Source organism: Stegodyphus dumicola, chromosome 11, assembly GCF_044657685.1.
Source record: "Stegodyphus dumicola isolate Sdum_Otavi_A_Nest chromosome 11, ASM4465768v1".
Taxonomy (NCBI): Eukaryota; Metazoa; Arthropoda; class Arachnida; order Araneae; family Eresidae; genus Stegodyphus; species Stegodyphus dumicola.
The window spans coordinates 118683313-118704752 of record NC_140778.1 but is presented as its reverse complement, the minus strand read 5'-3'; the positions used below and the strand labels follow the sequence as shown (position 1 = coordinate 118704752).

Sequence of the window (21440 nt, the reverse complement as noted above, 5' to 3'; positions counted from 1 at the left end):
AAGAAAGAAGCATAATAGTAAATAACTATCTAAGAGTATTCTTTTAATTTAGATGAAAAATTAATTTCATATAATATATTTTTATTATTATAATTTATATAAAAAAGGCTAAATATAACTGAATGGATTCCTGCACCGCTATTTCGCTACCGAGTTATCGCTGAATGAAGCATAATTTGATCTCGTTTGTAGTTCAAACATAATTTTATATAATGAATGATGCCTATTCTTTGAAGAAATTCTATTGCAGACTTTTCGTCACTGGGCAACTCCTAAATTGTTAAATCCATAGCGTTATCAAAAAAGGATTTAAAAATTAAACTAGTATTTCAATGGCATCTTAAGAAATACAGAATTATCTAAACTTACGCAATTTGAAATCAGCGCATACGCTAGATTTGGCGCGCTGTTAATTGAGCGCGTTTGCTTGATTTAGCGCTTTTGCGCATACATTTTTGCTGCAATTTTTTACGGTCCTCAAAACGGAATAGTCCCGTTTTTTGTTTTCCTATTTATCGGCGACTGTCATCAAAATAGGCAAGTATAACTGTTCATTCGGATGCATTTTGAGCGTGATAAAATTTTACGAAAGAAAAGAATAATAACCAAGTGTATCTCTCCTACTAATAATAAAACAAAAAATGAAAAAGTAATAACGGAGGCTATATATAATACTACTTTAACAAATAAATATTAAAAAGGGTATTAACGCAGACCATTTCTGGTATTATTTTAACAAATAAATAATAAAGAGAGCAATAACAGAAACTGTGTCAAATATTAACGAATGCATAATAAAATAATAATAACAGAAACTATTTCTAATATTACATTAATAAATAAATAATAAAAGGAATAACAGGAGAGACTATTTCCGATAATACATTTAAAGTACATTTAATAAAACACACAGTGGCAAAGACCAGCACTCGTGTTACTTCAGCAAAATAAAAAACATTCTTGCTTTAAAATTTTCTCTTCTTTTGCATATTAAAATGTAATAAAATTTTAGAGTTATATATTTTATCTCTATTTCCAGGAAATATGTATTTATATACATTTTTACCCTTAAATATGTCTGGTAAGGGCACATTAATGTTGCCAATCTACCTCGAATTTAACGCAATTGTAGAGGACATGTTACAATTAAATCAACCCTAACTGAAAACTTACCTAAATTAGCGAAGAAACACTTTCCATTTACAGATAAATTTCACCCTAAAATAATTTTGCTGTGTAATCGAAAGTATTGTTAGGCAATTTTCGATATGGAGCGCCAAATGTGAGCGAAATAAAATGTGTCAAATGTGAGCAATACTGCTATTCATTTACAGCATGCAATTGTGGAAAAGGGAAAAACTGCAAATTCCTAGACATCACCGGAAAACGAGAAAAAGTCTGCATTTGTAAAGAAGACCCCTTAGGCGCAGAAATGACTTGTGAAGGTAAGTCATATCATATTGTACTTGTACTTGTACTTAAGGTACAAGTACAAGTACAAACACTTACAGAAATTGGATGAATTCTAACTATTCTCGAATTCGAAACCTAAATATTTACTTGAATATTTTTAGCACCAAATTTCAATTGTGCAGAATATTTTTTTTATAAATTTGATAATAATGAGAAAAAAATCGGTTAGTTTTAAATTAAAATAGAAGTTGAAATCTGTGTTAAATGAAAAGACTAATTTGAAAACGGTCTTTTTCAAAACTAGATCCATATTTCGCGCGGATATAGGAATGAAATTCATTAAATGAAGTATGTAAGAAAAACTCTTCATCTTTGTAGTCCATCTTCTTAACGTAACTTGAGTGTTGTACTACTTAAGTGTTGTTTCAATATTTTATAGTTTTAATTTTTTTAATTAAAATAAGCGCAGAAACTTAAGGATTATTTCAAGCGCTGAGTAAAAGAAAAAAGCAATAACAATCAAACCATTATTCTTTTAAGAACTTTAACCTTTAACCAATCAGCTAGATCTCTGAAACTACACCTTTATAAATTTTATACAACCTATAATATATTAGTAATGAAGAATAACTATTTAAGTTCAATTTTTAACCAGACGTAAGCTTATCAAGAAATATTTAAAAGCAAATCTCAAAGTCTGAATATTGGCTTTTAAGTTGCCTTTAATGCAATCAAAAATTGGTTTTTGATTTTAAGAATTATTATATCATATCAAAAACGCAAATTTGAACACTAAAGCATATGATCCTTATGTCACTTTCTAAGAAACTACAGAGTGAGACTACAAAATTCCTAAGCCTAAAGTCGTATTCATAAATATGACATTACCGTCTTTGATGTAACAATCAAATGCAGCAAAGTCAGTTTTTAAGGGTTTTAAACAACAGATCTTAAAAGAAGATTTAACAATCCGGGTAATTCTGAGTTCAGCAGTTCAGCTGTACTCTGGTCCGGATTTGTGACATTATTGCCATCGGTAATATACCACTGGCTTCTGCACACATCTGGCTTCTGTATGCATCTGGCCATGTATTCATTTGGCTTTCAGGATTCTTGAAATTTAAGAGACAAAACAACGATGCATGATATGTGGGGACAGGCATTTTCTCTCATACAGCAAATGGCGGAAATTTTCTACAGCTTTATATTGAGAGACCTTCTTTTAAAGTGCACAATAATCTTCTCCGATTCAAGCAAATACTTATTAGAACATGCCACGACACTTTCTTCACCGTTTATTTCATGAGACAAAACAGCACCGACATTCTCATTACTAGTATTTGTGTAAAGAATAAATATGTTTGTCGAGCTCGGAATACATCAGGATAGTCTCAGCTTCTAAAATGCATCCTCACATTCACACAAGAAAGTTCTCTTGCTCTATCAATCCGTGAAGAGGTCTTTTGATGGAAGAAATGTCCTGCAGGAATTTCATACAGTAGAACCCCAGGAAATTCTAAGTTGATAGAAATTTTGGGGGCATTTATCATTTATAACCTTTTTTTCAAACTACTAAAACGTTTTTCGGATCTGTGCACACATATTCGGCAGAAATGGCATGTCAGAGGTAAATCACTTCCTGTACGAACCATATACATTTTGTAGGATGAAACATCAGACTGCTTCCCGTGCAATTTTGGACGCACATTTCGAATATTTTTTAAACGTTAAAAAACTTTTTTGATGATAATGTCATGCAGGTGTTTCAGACTGGCTTCGTAGGAAAGACCCCTCAGCACGCTCTGGATGATCGTTCCGGAACTGGCCGGTGCATTACCCTAAACCAAACGGCATCATCGTGAACTGCAGTAGAACCTGTTCGGTAGCGGCCGCGGAAACTTAGCCGACGGGACACATAACCGACACCAGTTAGCCGACAAGACATTTAGCCGGAACAGACACTTAGCCGACAGGATATTTAGCCGACAGGACGTTTAACCGACACGGACACTTAACCGACAAGACACTTAGCCGACAAGGACGCTTAGCCGACAGCACATTTAGCCGACAGGACATTTAGCTACGGAACACTTAATGTCAAGACATTTAGTCAACAGGACACTGAGCCGATGGTGAAGTAGGTCTCTTAGAGCTTAGGGTCCTGGAATTTTATTGATATACATAATTTTTAGGATCGCCTAGAATAAAGAATGATTTTTAAGAAAATTATAAGTATAATGAATGAAATTTCCTCAATTGTTTAAAATCTAGTGGGGAAGACCTTTTTTCGTCATCAGGGTGTATCTCTACCTGCCAATATCCAGTCTTTATGTAAAGCGTCAAAAACTACCGGTTTCCGGTAAGAGTGTCCAGTATGTCGTCAATTCTAGGAAGAGTGTAGCTATCTTTCATCGGTACGTCGTTCAACCGACACTAATCTTCAGGAAATTTAGTTAACCATCTTTCGTTCTGACCAGGACGAAGGGAGGAGCTCAAGACTTGTTGGGTTGTCGATATTTCGCTTTTCGCATGGCCTTTATACGTTCTACTACATCGTCCTGTTTAGCGATCGGTAGATGTCCAGGATATTGCTTGATTGGTGGAAGCTTTCTAATAGCTCTTTTAGCCTACACCAAAGCGGTTCGATCTGCATTAGATTGGCTAAAGAAACAAAAATCTTGACATTCTTGAATGACACTTTCTGCAGAGGTCCTCGTTCACTGGTTAGTTGTGCTTTAGGTAATAACTCCCATGTTAGGCTATCCGAAGATGGAGAGATTGAACGGTTACTGTTTCTTCCATTCCATGTCGTCGGAGTACATGCCCAGAGTATTTCGATGACTGTCGAAGCTACTAGTACACCTCTGGGACTGTTACAGCTCAAGGGTAGTTCATTATGCTGTAAAAGACATTTAAGTTTTCAGCTATGAATACAGTTAATAAAAATTCTGTTCTTGCTTGGAGTGTGATATCGTCCTGAACTACGCTTTTTGGACGCATTAAACTAAGAAAATCCCCAGAGGAGGAACGCAGTTCGTTATTTTTAAAGTAAAAATGTTTTTCGCTAGGAAATCTGCTCCGAGTATACAAGGATCTGTAATGCTTTCCACATATGATGACAGAAGACACCTCCACATGTGATATGAATGTTAAACTTTCGATGTCAATTTTATCACCGGATACTGTATGAAGGGTAACATAGAGTGGTATCTAGACTAGTTTACCTTCCAGTTGTTGAACCGGGTCATTTTGGATTGGCTTCAATGCCGATGTTCATATATCAAAAATTCGATTTATATGTCTCATTACGAAACATTGATTACTCCTGCCACTCACTGTCAAATCTGAAGCTCTTAAGATTGGGCTTCTACATATCTGGGAACCTACGATTTGCGAGATTTCCACTAATTGCTTTCATGCCGCCTTGCTGGGATGCGGTTTTAGCTCTTCAGGGTCTCTGCAGTTCTTTCTTACTTATCCTTCACCACCGCAGTTCCAACACTTTAGGATCAGTTTGTAACCACACACATCCCACCTTAAGATGAATAGTCCAGAAGAGCAGTAATTGGATCCACTGGCTCCTGGACTTGAACAGATCTGATTGTTCAAATTGGTAGTCTGTATGAATTGTTGACTGTTTTTCCTTAATTTCGTATACTGTAGTGCTTTTTATATCGCTGACATACCCCGTTTTCTGTATCCCAAAATTTCGGATGCGGTCAGCGGAGTATTGCAGTGATAGGATTTTCCCTTTTTTTCTCAGCTGACGTATATTTTAGGGGTACCTCATTAACTGTCAATACCCTTTGTAGAACCGTGCACACACTTCAGCAGAAATGACATGTCCGAGATCAGTCACTTCTTATCCTAATAATATACTATATTAACCATCTCACTGCTCAATTTGTAAACCGAAACAGCTTCAAAAATTGTGTATTTTTTCCTCATATTTTAAATCTCTCTCTCGCTCTATCTATATATATGTATATATTGGATAATTGAAATAAGCGTTTTTTTTCTTTCCAGAAATGATTTTTTATATAAAATTTTTATCATGAGAAGCTAAAGCTGTCAGGAAAGTAATTTCAGATGTTATCATAATTTGTGTAATAAATTCCCTTTGAATTACAGTTAATTTATATATTTATTACATAATATAAAAAACTGAAATGTACAAAGCTCAGTAAAATATAATGCAGAGGAAAAAATACCTTAGAAATATAGTTTAGTATGATAGAGTTCCAAACAGGGTTCAAGGCAAATTCCAACTTCCCTTCCCTGCACCAGATTCGTGGTCCTGGGAGAATTTGTTTCATTTGCACCTTTTCTTGCATCTTTTTTTCTTCCATTTGCATCTTTCTTTTGTCAATAACTAAACGTTTTCTAGAAAGAGTCTCATGAGAAAAGGGCACATTAGGTTTTCAAGCAGTTGGAAATTTCAAACTTTCTCTTATAAATGTACATCTAAAGAGGACTTTTATGGTCAATTTTAGTAGGAGAAATTTTGCAAAATCATATTAACACATTTCTTCAGTGTTTAAAATTTTAAGTTCTTTTCATGTTAAAAATATGAATTAAATATATATAAACCTATTTTTTTTTATTTATGTTGCACACATATAGGTGGCACATGTGCATTGAACGAGAAAGGAGAAGATATATGCGAATGCCCACCTGGCTTCGGCCTGTATATGGAAAACAGATGTAAAAGTATGTGAAGTTTACTTGTATTTTAGCATTATAAATTATATTTGTGATGTATCTTTTTATTATGTGCAAAACAATCAAAATACCTTAAATCAGAAGTATGTCACTTTTGAATCAATTTCTTTAACCTGAAATACTAGAGTATGTATTAAAATTCGTGTAGAAAATTACATAACAACATTTTACTTTATAGCATTGCTTTGAATACGAATTATTCATGCTTATCATAATTCATAACTTAAAGTAAGATATGTAAGCATGATAGTATTTTACTTTTTGAAGTTTATTTTGCCTTGTCAGAAAACAATATTGCAAGTACAATGGGTAAATTAAAGCAAACTTGATTTTAAAATTTATGAATTCTAGATAGAAGCTATTTGTGTTACTTTCTATAAAATTTATCCAGTTTTATAGAGCGCCTGTTACTTAAACGATGATCATTTAAGTTGAATGTAATGAAATGTGTTATGATAATTATCAATATGTTCATAAAAGAATTGCACACTTTGTAAGGAAGCCAATTTGAAATGATTCAAATATTATTTATAAGCAATTCAACAAATATTATTTATAAGCAAATTGCTTTCAATTGTTTACTAATTTAAGTCTAAAAATATGACTTGTCTAATGTTAAATCTAATGACGAACGCCGGATAACCGTCTCGCCTACAAAGCTGGATTTTAGTGGCTAATATTTTAAGAGAACATAAATTAGAATATTTGTGCAAGGAAAACTGAGATAACACATTTCTCTTTCTTGTAAAATATAAGAACTTATATTCCAAAGAATGTTGTGTCGTAGTTATTCATAAGGAGCCCCAATTATGGCTCTAAACGCATCATATAAGGTGCATCAGTCTGTACGTATCAACTCAGAGAGACTGTAGAAAACAATGATATGATATGAACATTTGTATACTGTCAAGCCTAACATGACTCGCCAATCTCAGAAGTCTAAGGCACAGAATGAACACAAAAAAGTAAAATAATATAAAGCGCTTATATCATAACCACCGGCTTACGACAAGGCTATAAATTACCTCCGTTTTTAAAATTTCTTTTCGGTGGAAAAAAATTTCTTCCTGCATCTTGTGCTACAACCTTTACAACTTCGGCATCTCTAAAATAGGGACAGAATCCAAATTCATTATTGGCTCAAATTAACTATAAATATATATTTACCTATTGAAATACTTTTCTTAAACTCCCGCCAACCAACGAGAAATGGGTAATAATTTACCATCAATTTTCCATGAAACGTCTAACTCCTTTTAAATGTGACATACCCCGTTCTCAGGATAACCTTCAAGGAATGGTTTTAGCCAAATTTCTGTCAAAGATGCGATATCAGTAGTGATAAACAAAACAAAAGGAGAAAGACCAAATTTTCTGGGACACGTTTCAGAAGAAAGACCAAATTTTCTGGGGACGAGTGAAACACATGTGCAGTTTGGAAGTAAAGGGGACAATAGTTCATAGATGTTCACTAATCTAATGCCCCACCAAGTGGCTAGCCTGGTGGGAATGAATGTCACCATCTTTTCAGCTATACATTTCATTTCGATAGCTTATTAAGAGCTTTAACGCATTCAAATGTAAATCAGTTTAAATAAAAATATATGAAGAATTAATTCACAAATATTAACATTCACTATGCACTGCAAAATAATACGATAATACAAAATAATACGATAATACTCGTATATTCATTATGCACTGTAAAATAATACTCAGCAACTATGATTCATCAACTACTACCAGACAAACAATATACGAAGTGTAGTGTTCATGCACACATAAAAAGTTTTCGGCTAATCTTTGGAATATGGCAACAGATAGATTGGCGACATTTTGGTCAGGCGATAAAGGTTACTAGGTAGGAATTTAGCAATAATCTGAGAAGTACACAGTTCGAATCACAGATTATTTTGCCTCAGAGAAATGAGAGATCTTGATACATGTCATGTGACATTTTCCGGAAAATTCCGATCGTGATTTTAGCTAATAAGCACTTAGAAACAATTTCGCTGCTAAAGTGCAGAATCGCCCACTTATTTGTTTGACGCTTTTTACAAGAGTAAGAAGAATTGGATTTTTGTCAATTTTCTTTGACCTTTCTAAGTGAAAATAGGTCAATGTGTACATGGATAAAGTCAAGAGTGTGCGCAAATGCCATTTTTGTGCAATTCTGGGATGCTTTTTTAATTGAAAATAGGTCGACGTGTACATGGATACCGCGTATGTGGAATTCTTAAAAACGTGCGAAGCAGTAGGCGATTCTGCACTTTCTCCCAGTTTCGCACCTAATCTTCGTCATGACTAAGCACTTTTGTTGCATAAAAGTTCTAGCATAAGTGTAATTCGGCTAGAAGATTGCTGGTAAAAATGTTGAGTAAAAAAAAACATGCCTTTACTTCGTGAAAACAAAATGGCGTCTCCCCCCAAAAAACCAGCAGGTTGCTGTAGCAGGGTTAGTCGCCAAAATTTTGCCAAAAAATCGCCAAGTTATTCACCAGTGTTTCAAAAACCAAAATGGCATCCCCCCAAAAAAAACCAGCAGGTTGCTGTAGCAGGGTTAGTCGCCAAAATTTCGCCAAAAAATCGCCAAGTTATTCACCAGTGTTTCATGTTCTTTATACAACCCAAGTTTTAATAAGGAAACGTCAGATGAAGACCTGAAGCGCTCGCGTACAGCGCCATGTACTCATTTCCAGTCATATTTTCGTATGTACACATGACTCATATCGATTTTTTGTAGACTCTGAATGTTCACAAATGTTAAAAAATTACTGAAACTGCAACAATAAACTAAAACCTAATTATTGTTCTGAAAACAAGAAAACCACATTCGAGGCAATAAAAAGCATCATGAAATAAAACTCATTAAATAACCAGGCTAATAGTATAAATGAAAATAACATATCCAATTTAGACAGGACTTGGATTCTAGATACCCATATAGAAACAAATAAAGGTTCTACAACATCTTCAAGGTATTCTTCAGAGAGACAGTAATGTCTTGATGGAGATGCGTTGTCAGTTAGTGTTTCTTGTATAATCAGAGAAGGCAAAGAGAAGCTGAAATGACAGAAGTTAGAAAATGAGCTTTCAGTGGATGCTAGCAAAGAGTTCCATTTGTCATAAGAGTGTCTGAATGATATAAATGTGTTTTTTTATAAAAGAAATTATTCCTAAGAAACTGATTAAAAACATCAAGTTAATTAAGTATTATTACTAAACAGAGCATTCATATAGCAAACGTAGAAAGTAAGACCGAACACAGCCCAATTCTAGAGATATGTGATCAAAAACTCACAGCTCAAGAGCGCACAATCTACGCAGAAATCGAAATATCGCGACCTAAATCAAAAATCAAATCATGATGTGAAAGGCAGCCAATCACGAAAACAACAACCAGAAAAAGAATATTTTCTATTGGTGTGTCCAAAAGCGTATGGCGCGTGAGAAGAAATAAAAGGCAAAATTGTAAACATATAAACCAAGGATTAATCTTTGAATTATGGTAACTTGGCGATTTTTTCGCGAAAATTTGGCGACCAACTCTGCTACAGCAACCTGCTAGTTTTTGTTTGGATGTCATTTTGTTTTCACGAAGTAAAGGCATGTATTTTGTTTTAACTCAACATTTTTTTCCAACAATCTGCTAGCCGAATTACGCTTATGCTAGAACTTTTATGGAACAAAAGTACTTAATCATGACGAAAAATAGGTGCGAAATCGGGAGAAAGTGCAGAATAGCAAACTGCTTGCCACGTTTATAAGAATTGCACATACACTTTATCCATGTACACGTCGACCTATTTTCACTTTAAAAAAAATCCCATAATTGCACAAAAATGGCATTGCGCACACTCTTGGCTTTATCCATGTACACTGCGAAAGTCCTTGCTAGTAACCTTTATCGCCTTACCAAAATGTCGCCAAACTACCTGCTACCATATTCCAAAGATTAGCCAAACCAAGTTAAAGGTAGTTGTTAAAAATTTTAAGAAAATTAGCAAGGGAGGTCTAGTGGCAAAATTAAATAAGAAAGGAACCTAGCACCACTAGGGGAGGCGATTTAAGAAATTAAAAAGCTAAAGTAACTTATGGGAATGAAATACGTATAGAAATTAAACATGAAAATAATTGCATATAATAAAAACTAAGCTTGTGGAACCAATAATGCACTGGTTAAAACCCTAAATACAAGATTGGCAATAATAGGAAATTGGAGAGGACTTACATTTCGCAGAGAAAACTAAGTAAAAACAAGAGTTAATAAATATCAGTGAATTCAGTAACATTAAAAAAAATTAGTGAAAAATTGAAAAATCAACTTACACATGCTTAGAAATACTGTTAGAATTGATATGACGTTAATATTTAAAGATCAATTAGTGAGTTAAACTTCCGAAAATTGCAATAAAACCAAAATATGTCCAGGGTGCGTTTCGAAAAAATATGAAGCAATAAAATATGATGAGAAAAATAAAAAGTGCGTAAACTGCACAAAAGCAAACCGAATATTTAATATAGGACAGGACACGGTTAACAATTTTATCTTCAAATGTATCTTGAGAATATCCAAAGAATATTGAGTTCAGTAGTAGTTCAGTAGCGTTCATTTGCGGTTTTGCAGCTGAGGATGGTGGTTCGGTAAAACCATCGAAACTAGTCCTGTGAAAATTTTGAAAAAATATAACGCTGATTTTTGTTGTTTGACTTCTGAATTAGTAGTTCTTAGCTTGAGAGCGATGGATCCAGTAAGAAGCTGTACTTTAGTGCTTTTTCCACGAAGCTGTCTTCACCGTTATAGCCTGAAGTCTGTGTTGCTGATAGTTTCAGTGAGGTTGTCCCAGTTTTTCGAGCACTGTAAAGCGTCTTTAGAGTTCTCCTCCGTAATACTACCGATTAAATTTTGTTTTGATTTTTCATCAAGTGTAGTCATCAATCAATCCACATCCAAGAACCCGTAGAACGTAACATTATTATTAGTATCTCATCAATCTTTGTAACATTTTGAGACACCTTCTATACATGAATCATTGCGAGCTGATTAAAGACTGTTTCATTATCATTTATACTGTCTCAGATATCAATGCTTTAAACAGCATAATTATTATTCCTTTCATTTCAAAGTTTTTGTCATGATCCTAAATCATTCCAACGTCTTGACCAATTCAACTTTGTCAGTTCATTTCCATCCACTTATGAATGTTATTTGTCAGCTCTGCTCATGGGAAATAAAATGACACACTCAAGCATGTTTAACAGTAACAAAATAAGCTATGCTTTCATTCTTGAAATACAAATTATGTTTTCACAAACTATTTTGTTTAAAATTACATCGAACGCACAACTAATTCATTTTACCTTCCAGTTATAAAAACAAAAAAGGAATACAGAAGATAAGTCCTTTCAAACGAGCGAGCCGTCCTTCTTGCATCGGCCGATGCTATTCGCACCAGCGGTGCGATTAGCCGCTTAAACGCATTCTACTTACGCGAACTGCCCAAGTGTTGTACTGAATCTTTTTTTTTTTTTTTTAAAGGCGGGTTACTACCTTGGCGTAGTTTATATTTTTTTAAGCTTTGGAGACTTTCAAAAGTTTAGAAAGGAAAATGGGTTCCTTTTCTTATAAAAAGAAGGAACACATTTCCTTTTATTAAAGTATATATAAAAAAGGGCAGATTTTATGTTTGCAGTGTTTATTGTTTTCCTTTTCATGTTGGAATAGTTTAAATGACTGATTTGGGGGGGGGACAAAATCTTTTTTACATTTTTCGTACTTCTTAGAATACATTTAGCTTCAAAGATGTGTTTTGCGATGATGTCAAAGATGTCTATTCATTCCTCTTTCAAAATTTTCGTCTGAGAAAAGATAATAAAAATTAAAAAAGAGGATTTCTGTGTGGAAAATTTAGACATGAAATAAGTTAAAAGCGATTAAATCAACTACTAAATGAAGAATTAATCATATAATACTGGTTATTAACAATTCTGTATGCCTGTTTATTTTTTTTATGGAAATACTTGGCACTTTCAGGACACAAAGAGCATTTCAAACAACTTTAAAATATTAGTACAAACACATTAATAAATTAAATTGAAATAAATAATGGGATGTAATTTAAAAGACAGAAATAATTTAATGTAAGAGATTTAGATTTAAAAATTTGCACACACAAATGATTTATCAGATTTTATAAGGTTTTATTTCATAAATAACTTTGATTTTGAAATATGGCATTTGAACCTATAAGCATTATGTTGTTTCATTATGTTGTTTCCTGAAAAACTGATAAATGTATAAGAATGTTATAATTTTTAGTAAGTTTTCTTATTGAATAATAAATTCTGACAGTCCTATGCTATATGACTAGGGTCTAAGTTTGCATAAAAATTAATCTGTTAAATAAAAGAATTTAAGTAATTTCTGTAGCCTTTTTGTAAATGCATTAAAATTTTTCTAACTAATACATGTTCTCGTTTGCAATTAGAACCATCATTAAATCCCTATTTTATCTAATCATTTCCTGAATATTATCATGTATATAGACTGACCTCGTGTTTGTAACTGATAATTACTACTTGCAAATTATTCTCTTCTTGGTAAACTATTAACAACCCTTTCTATTGCTGAGTTAGGGTTAACAATCTTCTCTCTCGAAACCGCCTGCCTTAAGGAAATCGGTGTAAAATGCTTCTATCTGGGTTGATTGTGCGTATGCGCGAACGTAGATGGTGTGAATAGCCTCTTTAGCTATTCGCACCGTCAGTGCGATTAGCCACTGCGTCTCGCATCCACCACCCTTCTTCCCGTTGCCAGATTTCCCCTCTCCACTTTCAGATAGAGGTGATTCCGTTCTTCAGGCAGGGCTGTGTAGGTAACTTCCCCTTAGAGGGTATGTTCATGACAGTTTTCCAGTGCAATTAGCTTTTTCATCAATCACTCATTTCAATTCGAAGCTTCTGATGTTTAATTTCTGTAATGATTATACTTAGTGAGATTTTCAGTAATATGTACACATATGCAAATACTATTTTTAAAAACATACCCGCAAACTCGTTAAAAATCCATGTAATTTGATTATATTTTTATTTCTTAGCAAATAGTTGTTCTTAACACCTTTCTAATTTATCATCGCTAAAGTATTATACTGACAGCAGATGGTTCACAACACACAGAGACTTTAAACTAGAAATAAGTTATGCATGCAGCTCCAGCCCAGCTAACGCATTTGTTTTCATTATGTTGTTTCCTGTTGTCAATCATTACATTCTCATTATTGTAATAAATTTCTACTTTTAAATTCAATTTATATATTTTATGTAGATGAAATGAATTCAAGGCAAACTTTCTAATACATATTAGCTGCATAAAAAGTGTATGTAGCTTAAACTATCAAAATAATTTTTTTTAAACCAATGTCGGCAGAAGTATTTTTTAGAAATTTTCATTCATTGCCTTTATTATAAATTAGAAATCAAGTTTATGGACATACGTCTGTCTTTCTCCACACATGTTTGAACATTTAGGTGATATTAAATTCGTAAGACACGTTACGTCTTTCATATTTTTAATGAATTGGCAAAAAGGCTTGAGTAGTCGGAGAAAGTATTCAATCCCCATTGCAATTTTTTAAATTTTACTCAATGTTTTAACTAGCAGATTTAATTAGTCAAACAGACTAATTTGAAACAACTGAGGAATTTTCTCTTTTTCTCTTTTTGTTAATCTAGAAGCAGTAGTAACGTGTTTGAATACTTTACGTTCAGCTATTTTTTCACTGAGCATAATGGGAGAGGCTTTATTTTATACGAGGATTTATTTCTAAGTTTTGTCAAATCCAAATAATAAAGGCTCTGGAATTTCTCAAATACTTCTTATAAAATGTTAGGAAAAGTATTTCTCATTTTAAATGTTTTTGATTAAAGGAAACGGATATCTACGTTTAAGCGAAGAAACAAGTTTAAGGCTATAAGTTTTAAATACACCTTAATTTATTAAGCAAATCTGAACAAAAACTGCTAACAGAAGAATATAATTTAGCACTTGGAAAATGCAAAAATGCTTTAATCACAGATATTTACAAGAAATTAGGTTTAATAATTTACACGAATTGTTCAAATAATGACCATCAGTGGCAACACAATACATCGCAACGACGACGGAGTGATTGGCATAATATTTTGGGAAACACACGACCTTCTCTTTCCAAAAACCATTTGGTGTCCAACCTCAGGAATTTCGTATTATTAAATGTTTCATGTTTTCCATCTTATATCATCTCTTGCCACCACCTTTCTTGTTACACACTGTATATTCAGGTGAAATAATGTAGCTCTCTGTAATGAACTCTGATTTTCATAATAGACATAGCCTTGCCGCCTAAGCTGGCAATGCACAAATGTCTCCAAGTATTGCAATATTTAAATTATCTTTTATTTTTGTCACAGCACAATAAAAGTCTTATTGAATGCAAAGTAAATAAACTCTACCACAACCGATTTAGCAGAAGCTGCCAAATTTTCAGGATGTTCGAAATTCTGGCCAACCCGCACATAATAGTGCTTTAGGATACGTTGCTTATGTGTTCTTTTTTGTTGCATTTCGGGTTCAAACCGTCTTTATGGACAAAGCGTGGCATTTTCGGCTTGAATTCAATTTTTTACACGTGCTTGTGAGATTTACTTGCTATGGAAAAAATTTAGATCTTTGCACGGATAGAATGATTTGCAGCAAAATTAAGAAAGAAAATAATTGTTTTGAAACTTTAAACCCACCATATTTCTACCAGAGGATATGAAATAAACCCCGCTTGTAAGTAGATGTATATACACTGGCTTCGCCACGAACATCCCTTTAAAATGTACAATATTGTACATTTTAAATGTACGTGCTCTATACGATTTGCAATTATAAGTCACCATTTTATTTTTTATAATATTCAAAAAAGTTGGTTGAGTTTCCTGAAATCGGTAGTATATCCATTTAAATTTAGTATATTATATACGTATAAGGTATTTCTCCCGCCTTCTTAGCATGCCTTCTTAGTGTAGTGGCCAGCACCCTGGGTGCGTATTCCAGAGGTTCGTGGTTCGATTCCCGGAGGAGGCGTTGCTTATTTTTCAATCTCTACTGTTTACTAAATATACCCAATGTCTCTACAGTGGCGTTCGAACTAAAAGGGTGGTGGATGATGATACTCCACACACAGGATTTGGCGATCGGGTCCCCTAAATCCCCAGTCGCCCTTTGAAAGGGGGGTATATAAGATATTTTTCCAGCCTTCTTAGCATGCCTTCGTAGTGTAGTGGTCTGCATGCTTTACGCGTATTCCAGACGTCTGTGGTTCGAACCCCGGCGAGGGCGTTGTTCATTTTTCACTTCTTCTGCTTGCAAAAGATACCTAATGTATGTACATACGAAACATTTTATTATTTCTGAATTCTAATGCATTATTTGTAATGTATAACTGTATTTTATTTTTGTTGATGTGTGCAGCCATGAAATTTGCCTTGACAAATGAACTCTTTTAAAGTTTTCAAAATTTAATTTCAAGATTTCGTTTATTGAACATCGATTTAATTAATTTTACAGTAAGTGACTAATATGGCATTAGGCTTAAAATTTGATACTGAGAATAATACATATGCAAACTACATACTCTGCATCATTATACTTTTGCAGAGTGCAACTGCGGTGAAGGCTCAAATTGCACATTTACTGGCTTATGGAACAATGAAAAGACTTGCGTTTGTAAGGAAGGCTACAAAGAGGAAAACGGCACATGTATAGGTAAGTACAACTAGTTTTTAGCTCAAACCTACTTATAAACTAATCAGCTCACTTCTGTTCATTTATTTCGTTGAATAAAAAGTTACTATTGGTCAAATACAGTCACAACTCAAAGAGCAGGTTAGGTTATTTAAATATGACAGAGCTCACGAGGGATGCCTGCCTTCATAGAGGACTTCATAAAGGACATAAGAGAGTTTGGCTTGTATTCACGTTGCACATGGGGAAAACCAAAGTTATTACCAGGTTCCCTCTTCCCCACCAGAAATCTTAGAGTGGCTGATATCACTGGTTCATAGTTCCAAAGTAACAACTGTCTTCTGACGTTATTAATCTTGAGCATTGAGAATAGACTAACTTGTTTGCCTACTGACTTTGTGGAAACCCACAAAACACCAATCATGCAGCCACTCCTTTTGTATGGCATCGAAGCCATGTGGAACTCGTGTTCAGAGGTCTCAGCCTCTGGTTGGAATCAGAATACGAAGAATCAGTTTGATTTTGTTTAAGAATACTGTCAGCAATCATTTAGGGGAATTTAATCTTAAAACTTCATAAAAATTTAGAAGAATATTAAATGCATACATCCATCTTGTTTAGTACATAGCTTCTTATATATACTGCTTGAAAATCGTTACCTAACGAAAAGTAAGGTGCTTCACACTCTTTGCTCCATCTATTTCTGCCTGCCCTGTAGAAAAGGTCACTGATGTTTTTCACCTCCGCCAGGCCCGTTTTGTGTTCATTAACGAACTGGTAAGAACAGGAAAATAAATCTCCCAATGTGGATCAGTATGCTACAACAGACCTAACAAAAAATGTTCTTACAGTAAATTTACAGCAGAAGACTTAACGGAATTTGAGAAACTGCCAGAATAAAATTTTTCACAGTTTTTCTTTATGTACATAGTCAATAAAGTCTGCGTACATCAAGAAAAGTAATATCAAATCCAAATTTTAAGGTGCGAAAAGGGTAGTTTCTTACAGTTTTATTTTTTAAATATTTAGTTTCAATAAGGGACTTTGAAATTATTTAACTGTAATATTTTCATATCTAATAATTTATCCACACTAATTTTTAAAAGATAAGTGTCCAGAAATCAAAGCCAATAAAGTTTGCGTACAACGCGAAGGAGGCGGAGGATTTCTTATCTAACTTTTAAACTTCAAATTTGAGAATGCAAAGAAGGTTACACTTTTAAGGTCATTGACTTCCGAAGCAAATTTCACGTTGATTGGAAGTTGCTATTTCTATTTTCTTTGACGAAAATGACAACCAATAAAGAAATTCCTTTAGTTACGAAACAACTAATTATCAAATTGAGAGATGAAGGTAAAACTCTTCGTTATATTGGTAAAACCATTGGAAAACTATTTTCTAGTGTGCAAAGAGTTATTCAAAACTATCTTGACACTGGTAGTCTTGTTGTAAAACCAAGATGTGGGAGACCGAAGAAGATAACGCAGAGAGAAGAAAGAAAAATTCTTTTACGAATTAAACAAAATCCTAAACTTTCTTCTGCAAGCATTGCAAAAGACATTTTTTTAACTAGCAACAAAGAAATTTCTCCTGAAACTGTACGAAAAGTGCTCCGAAAGTCCGATTATCATGGACGCCAACCTAGGTCTAAGCCATACATTTCCGAGACAAATAGAAAGAACAGAATTGCTTTTGCCAAAACATATTTTAACTCTTCGCAGGACTTCTGGAACAATGTAATTTGGTCAGATGAAAGTAAATTTACAATATTTAAAGTTAATGACCACCCTATTGCATGAAGAAAACCAGGAACAGAACTGAATCTGAGAAATTTAAATCCAACTGTCAAACATGGAGTTGGCGGTGTGATGGTATGGGGGTGTATGTCGTCGAAAGGAGTTGGAAATTTTCACATTATTGATAAAGTCATGGATAAGTATGTTTATCTGGATATTCTGAAGATAAATCTACGAGACAGTGCCCGAAATTTAAACTTTTCTAATACCTTTATTTTTCAACAAGACAACGACCCAAAACATAGAGCTAAAATTGTGAAGGAATATCTCCTCTATCACACTCCAAGACAGTTGCGTACTCTTCCACAGTCACCAGACCTCAATCCAATCGAACATTTGTGGGCAAAATTGGAGAAACGGATTCGAAAACACAATATTACGTCGCGAAATGAGCTAATTAGTTAATTGCATTAAGAATGGGCGAAATTTACGTCGGATGACACTTAAAAACTTGTTCAGTCAATGCCCAGACGTCTGCAAGCTGTTTTCAAGAATAAAGGATATCCTACAAAGTACTGAAGTAATGTAAAAAACTTTTTTTTTTTGAAAGTGTACGCAGACTTATTGAAGGGAATTTCTGAGTTTTTTTGACAAAATATATTTTTGAAAAAATGTAAAAAGTATTACACTGATGTTATTTACTTTTTATTTAAGCTTACAATTTTAGCTAATAGAAGAAAAAAAAATGCAATGATTAAAATACATTTTTCTATGCTTTTAAGTGTTTTTTTAATTTAAAATTTAGTCTGTACGCAGACTTTTGTGACTAACTGTATATGCTATATTATTTATTATATTCCCGAATATGCTTATTTTCTGTGATTTAATTTTGCATTTATAATTGACCTATCTATATTGTTTTCTACTCTTTCGGTGTAAAATTAATTACAGTACAGTCAACTCGGTTATATAGGAAATTGTATATTTTCCTTTGTATTATTTTGAACGTACTACTAATTTAACTATTGAAGAATATAATTAAAAGAGAGTTTTGTTATTCGTGCGCACTGAGTTTGCCATTCTCTGAGTCAAGTACTCCAGCGAGCAAAATACTGAGCTACTGACTTTGTTGCAACATTCACAGAACGTGTTCCGCAAAAACTGTTTTCGCAAGGAATTAAATCGACACAGGATAATTTTTAGATAAGGCATATCTGCAATTAGCTACAAATAAATACGAAAATCTTTTTTTTAATTAAAAAAATTCATCTTATAAATTATTGCTCGTTTTCTGACATATTGTCCAGTGAGTGCAATAGTATTGTACTCACTATACAATGCACATTGTATAGTGAGTAATGCAAAAATTACTCTGTGGAAAAGGCATGCACCTACTTTGACAAATAATGTTACTTCACAGCTGCTTTGAACTTAGTTTAATATCTACGTGCAGGTATTCGTAAGAGTCCATATCCACTTCATGGAATCTTATACTCAATAGCAGCACTGTTCAAACTACATCTTTGGTAATAAGAGAAAATGTAGCTGAATTTGGCAAAAATATACATTTGTTTTCATTCTTCAGTTTATAATTAAAACTTAACTATCGCTGAAACATTAGACGACCAGTAGAATAAGTAGTGAATTCATTAGGTACAACAATTTAGTTGTTTATAATTTTTCAAAGTCTTCTTATAGTAAAATATGAAGGTAATGAAACTTCAAATTGTTTAAATATGTTTGAGAAATTTCCTTATCCTCGTGTAAAGAGAACCAATATATTTACATGGGATATGTGGAGATTTATATGGGAATTTGTAGCACAGCATGGGAATTTTACATGGGAATTCGTAGCGCAGCGTTGATGGCAGTCAAAAGAACATACCTTTTAAAACATCAAGGTTTCTGCTGTTTAAAATCTTCACCAAAACATGAAACGTAAATAAAATACACGAAATTCTACAATACATTCAACACCTCCTAGAAGAAAAAGCTAGTGAAGCGATAACAATTCAGTTTACAAGCACCCTTTGTTGTTTTTTTATACAAGCAGAAAAAATATAATATTTTTAACAGTTAAGTAAGCGTAATACTGTATAATTTAAAATATTGTATATACAAGATTCTTCTGAAAACTGTACTACGGGAGAAATAGGCAAAGGGGCTTGTCACTGATTGATATTTAAACGCGTAATATATTGGACACATTGAAGAGTTTTGTACCTTTGACTGAGAAACGATGCTATTATAGTTTTGACACCGCTGATGTGCTCCGTCTTTATGGGTCTGGTTAATTTAAAAATGATTTTCTGATATATTCTTATGATAAAATAATTTCTCGCTTATATATAGTTGTTTATATTCGATGATTTCATCTCTTCAATTTTAGTCAAAATCAAACCAATGCCCTGTTTAAAATTAAACAAAAAAAATCAGAATTTCAAAATATGTGGAGTCAATTAATGTGTGCATTAGCCAGTATTTAAAATGAAGTTTCTTGCAACCAGTAAAGAATAGAAGTGCAGCAATTCACGTTCTACTTCACCATTTTACCGCCTAACAATGAGTAAGAGCTTAAGATGTCTAAATATGCGGGTTCTAGTCCTACCACGTTTCGATCAAAGGCGAACGGGCTGGCTGCATGATTGTTCTTTATGATTTCATCGATATGTAAATTAAAAATGAGTTAGATTCCTCCACCAAGGTATTAAACCTCTTAGGCAAATTACCCTCTTGTGTTTCGCCATATTCCAATAACCATAAGCACAGCTTCGCCTATACCATAATACACAGTTTTCATTCTGAGGTATCTATTTGTAACAAATAAAAACAGTATTAATATATCATATACTTCAGCCTCACAAATATATTAACTTTCATGTTATTCTTGCCTCCCAAAAATAAGTTTGCTAACTATCAAAGTTAATTACACCGAATCGAAACTCAAGCTTGAAAATACAATGGATGAATGCATGACATATTGATTCTATTACATTCAAATAATGGCTATATTCTAAAATTTTATTTATCTTTTAAATATGAAATTGTTTGACATCGGTTGGCAAATAACCTTTGCACCTTTACGTAAATGAATATTTCACCGAAAATGTTTATAATTTTCAGGTTTTTGTTTTTTAAAAGAAATTAAACTGTATTTAAATGTCATCTAATGTTTCGCATTGTTTGAAGCTAGTATAAAACGGAACTGTTTTTTGTTTGTTGTCGTTTGAAATCAGTTAGATGGTAATGTGGACGGTGCAGACCGTATTAGGCATTTTAAGGCAGTTTTCTTCATAAATATCTTCCTGGGGGGGCGCAAATCGCTAATTTCCAGAATTGCAGCCAAGATGGCGGGTCAAGATAAAATGTGGTCTGGTCCAAGTTTGATTCGAGAGCAGGTTCTGCAGAGAGTGTAGGTTCTTGATTTTTCTGGTAAGATTTTTATCACTTCGAAATGGTCATTTCTAAGTATTACCGATGTTTTGGAAGTAGATCTGTTGGCGTTGAGTTCCATAGATGACATTTCTACCTGGTGGTCGGATTTCTTAGGTCTGACTTAACAACGGAATTCATGTTATTAATTGAGATGGCAGCTTCTTTGTAATCTATGCCTGCGTGGTCTGGTATCCATTTCATTACACTGTATTAAGTTTATCGATATGGGTGAGAGCATTGTGTATTTCATTGGTCTGTCTTGAGATAGCTCGCTGAATATCATGAAGTGCAGCTTTGGAGAGTCACTGAAGATTATTATTATTTTGGTCATTTTGAAATTTTCTAGCTTGATATAGACGTTTAA

General features: G+C 33.5%; 1 protein-coding gene across 1 annotated transcript in view; it reads left to right on the top strand.

Moving 5' to 3' along the window:
- LOC118189391 (uncharacterized) overlaps nucleotides 1-21440 on the top strand; it is a 307097-nt gene that overhangs the window by 230892 nt on the left and 54765 nt on the right. The window contains exons 40-42 of the mRNA XM_085826350.1: nucleotides 1335-1445; nucleotides 6037-6123; nucleotides 15818-15925. Coding sequence (XP_085682476.1) covers nucleotides 1335-1445; nucleotides 6037-6123; nucleotides 15818-15925 — 306 coding nt within the window. The remainder of the gene's footprint in view (nucleotides 1-1334; nucleotides 1446-6036; nucleotides 6124-15817; nucleotides 15926-21440) is intronic.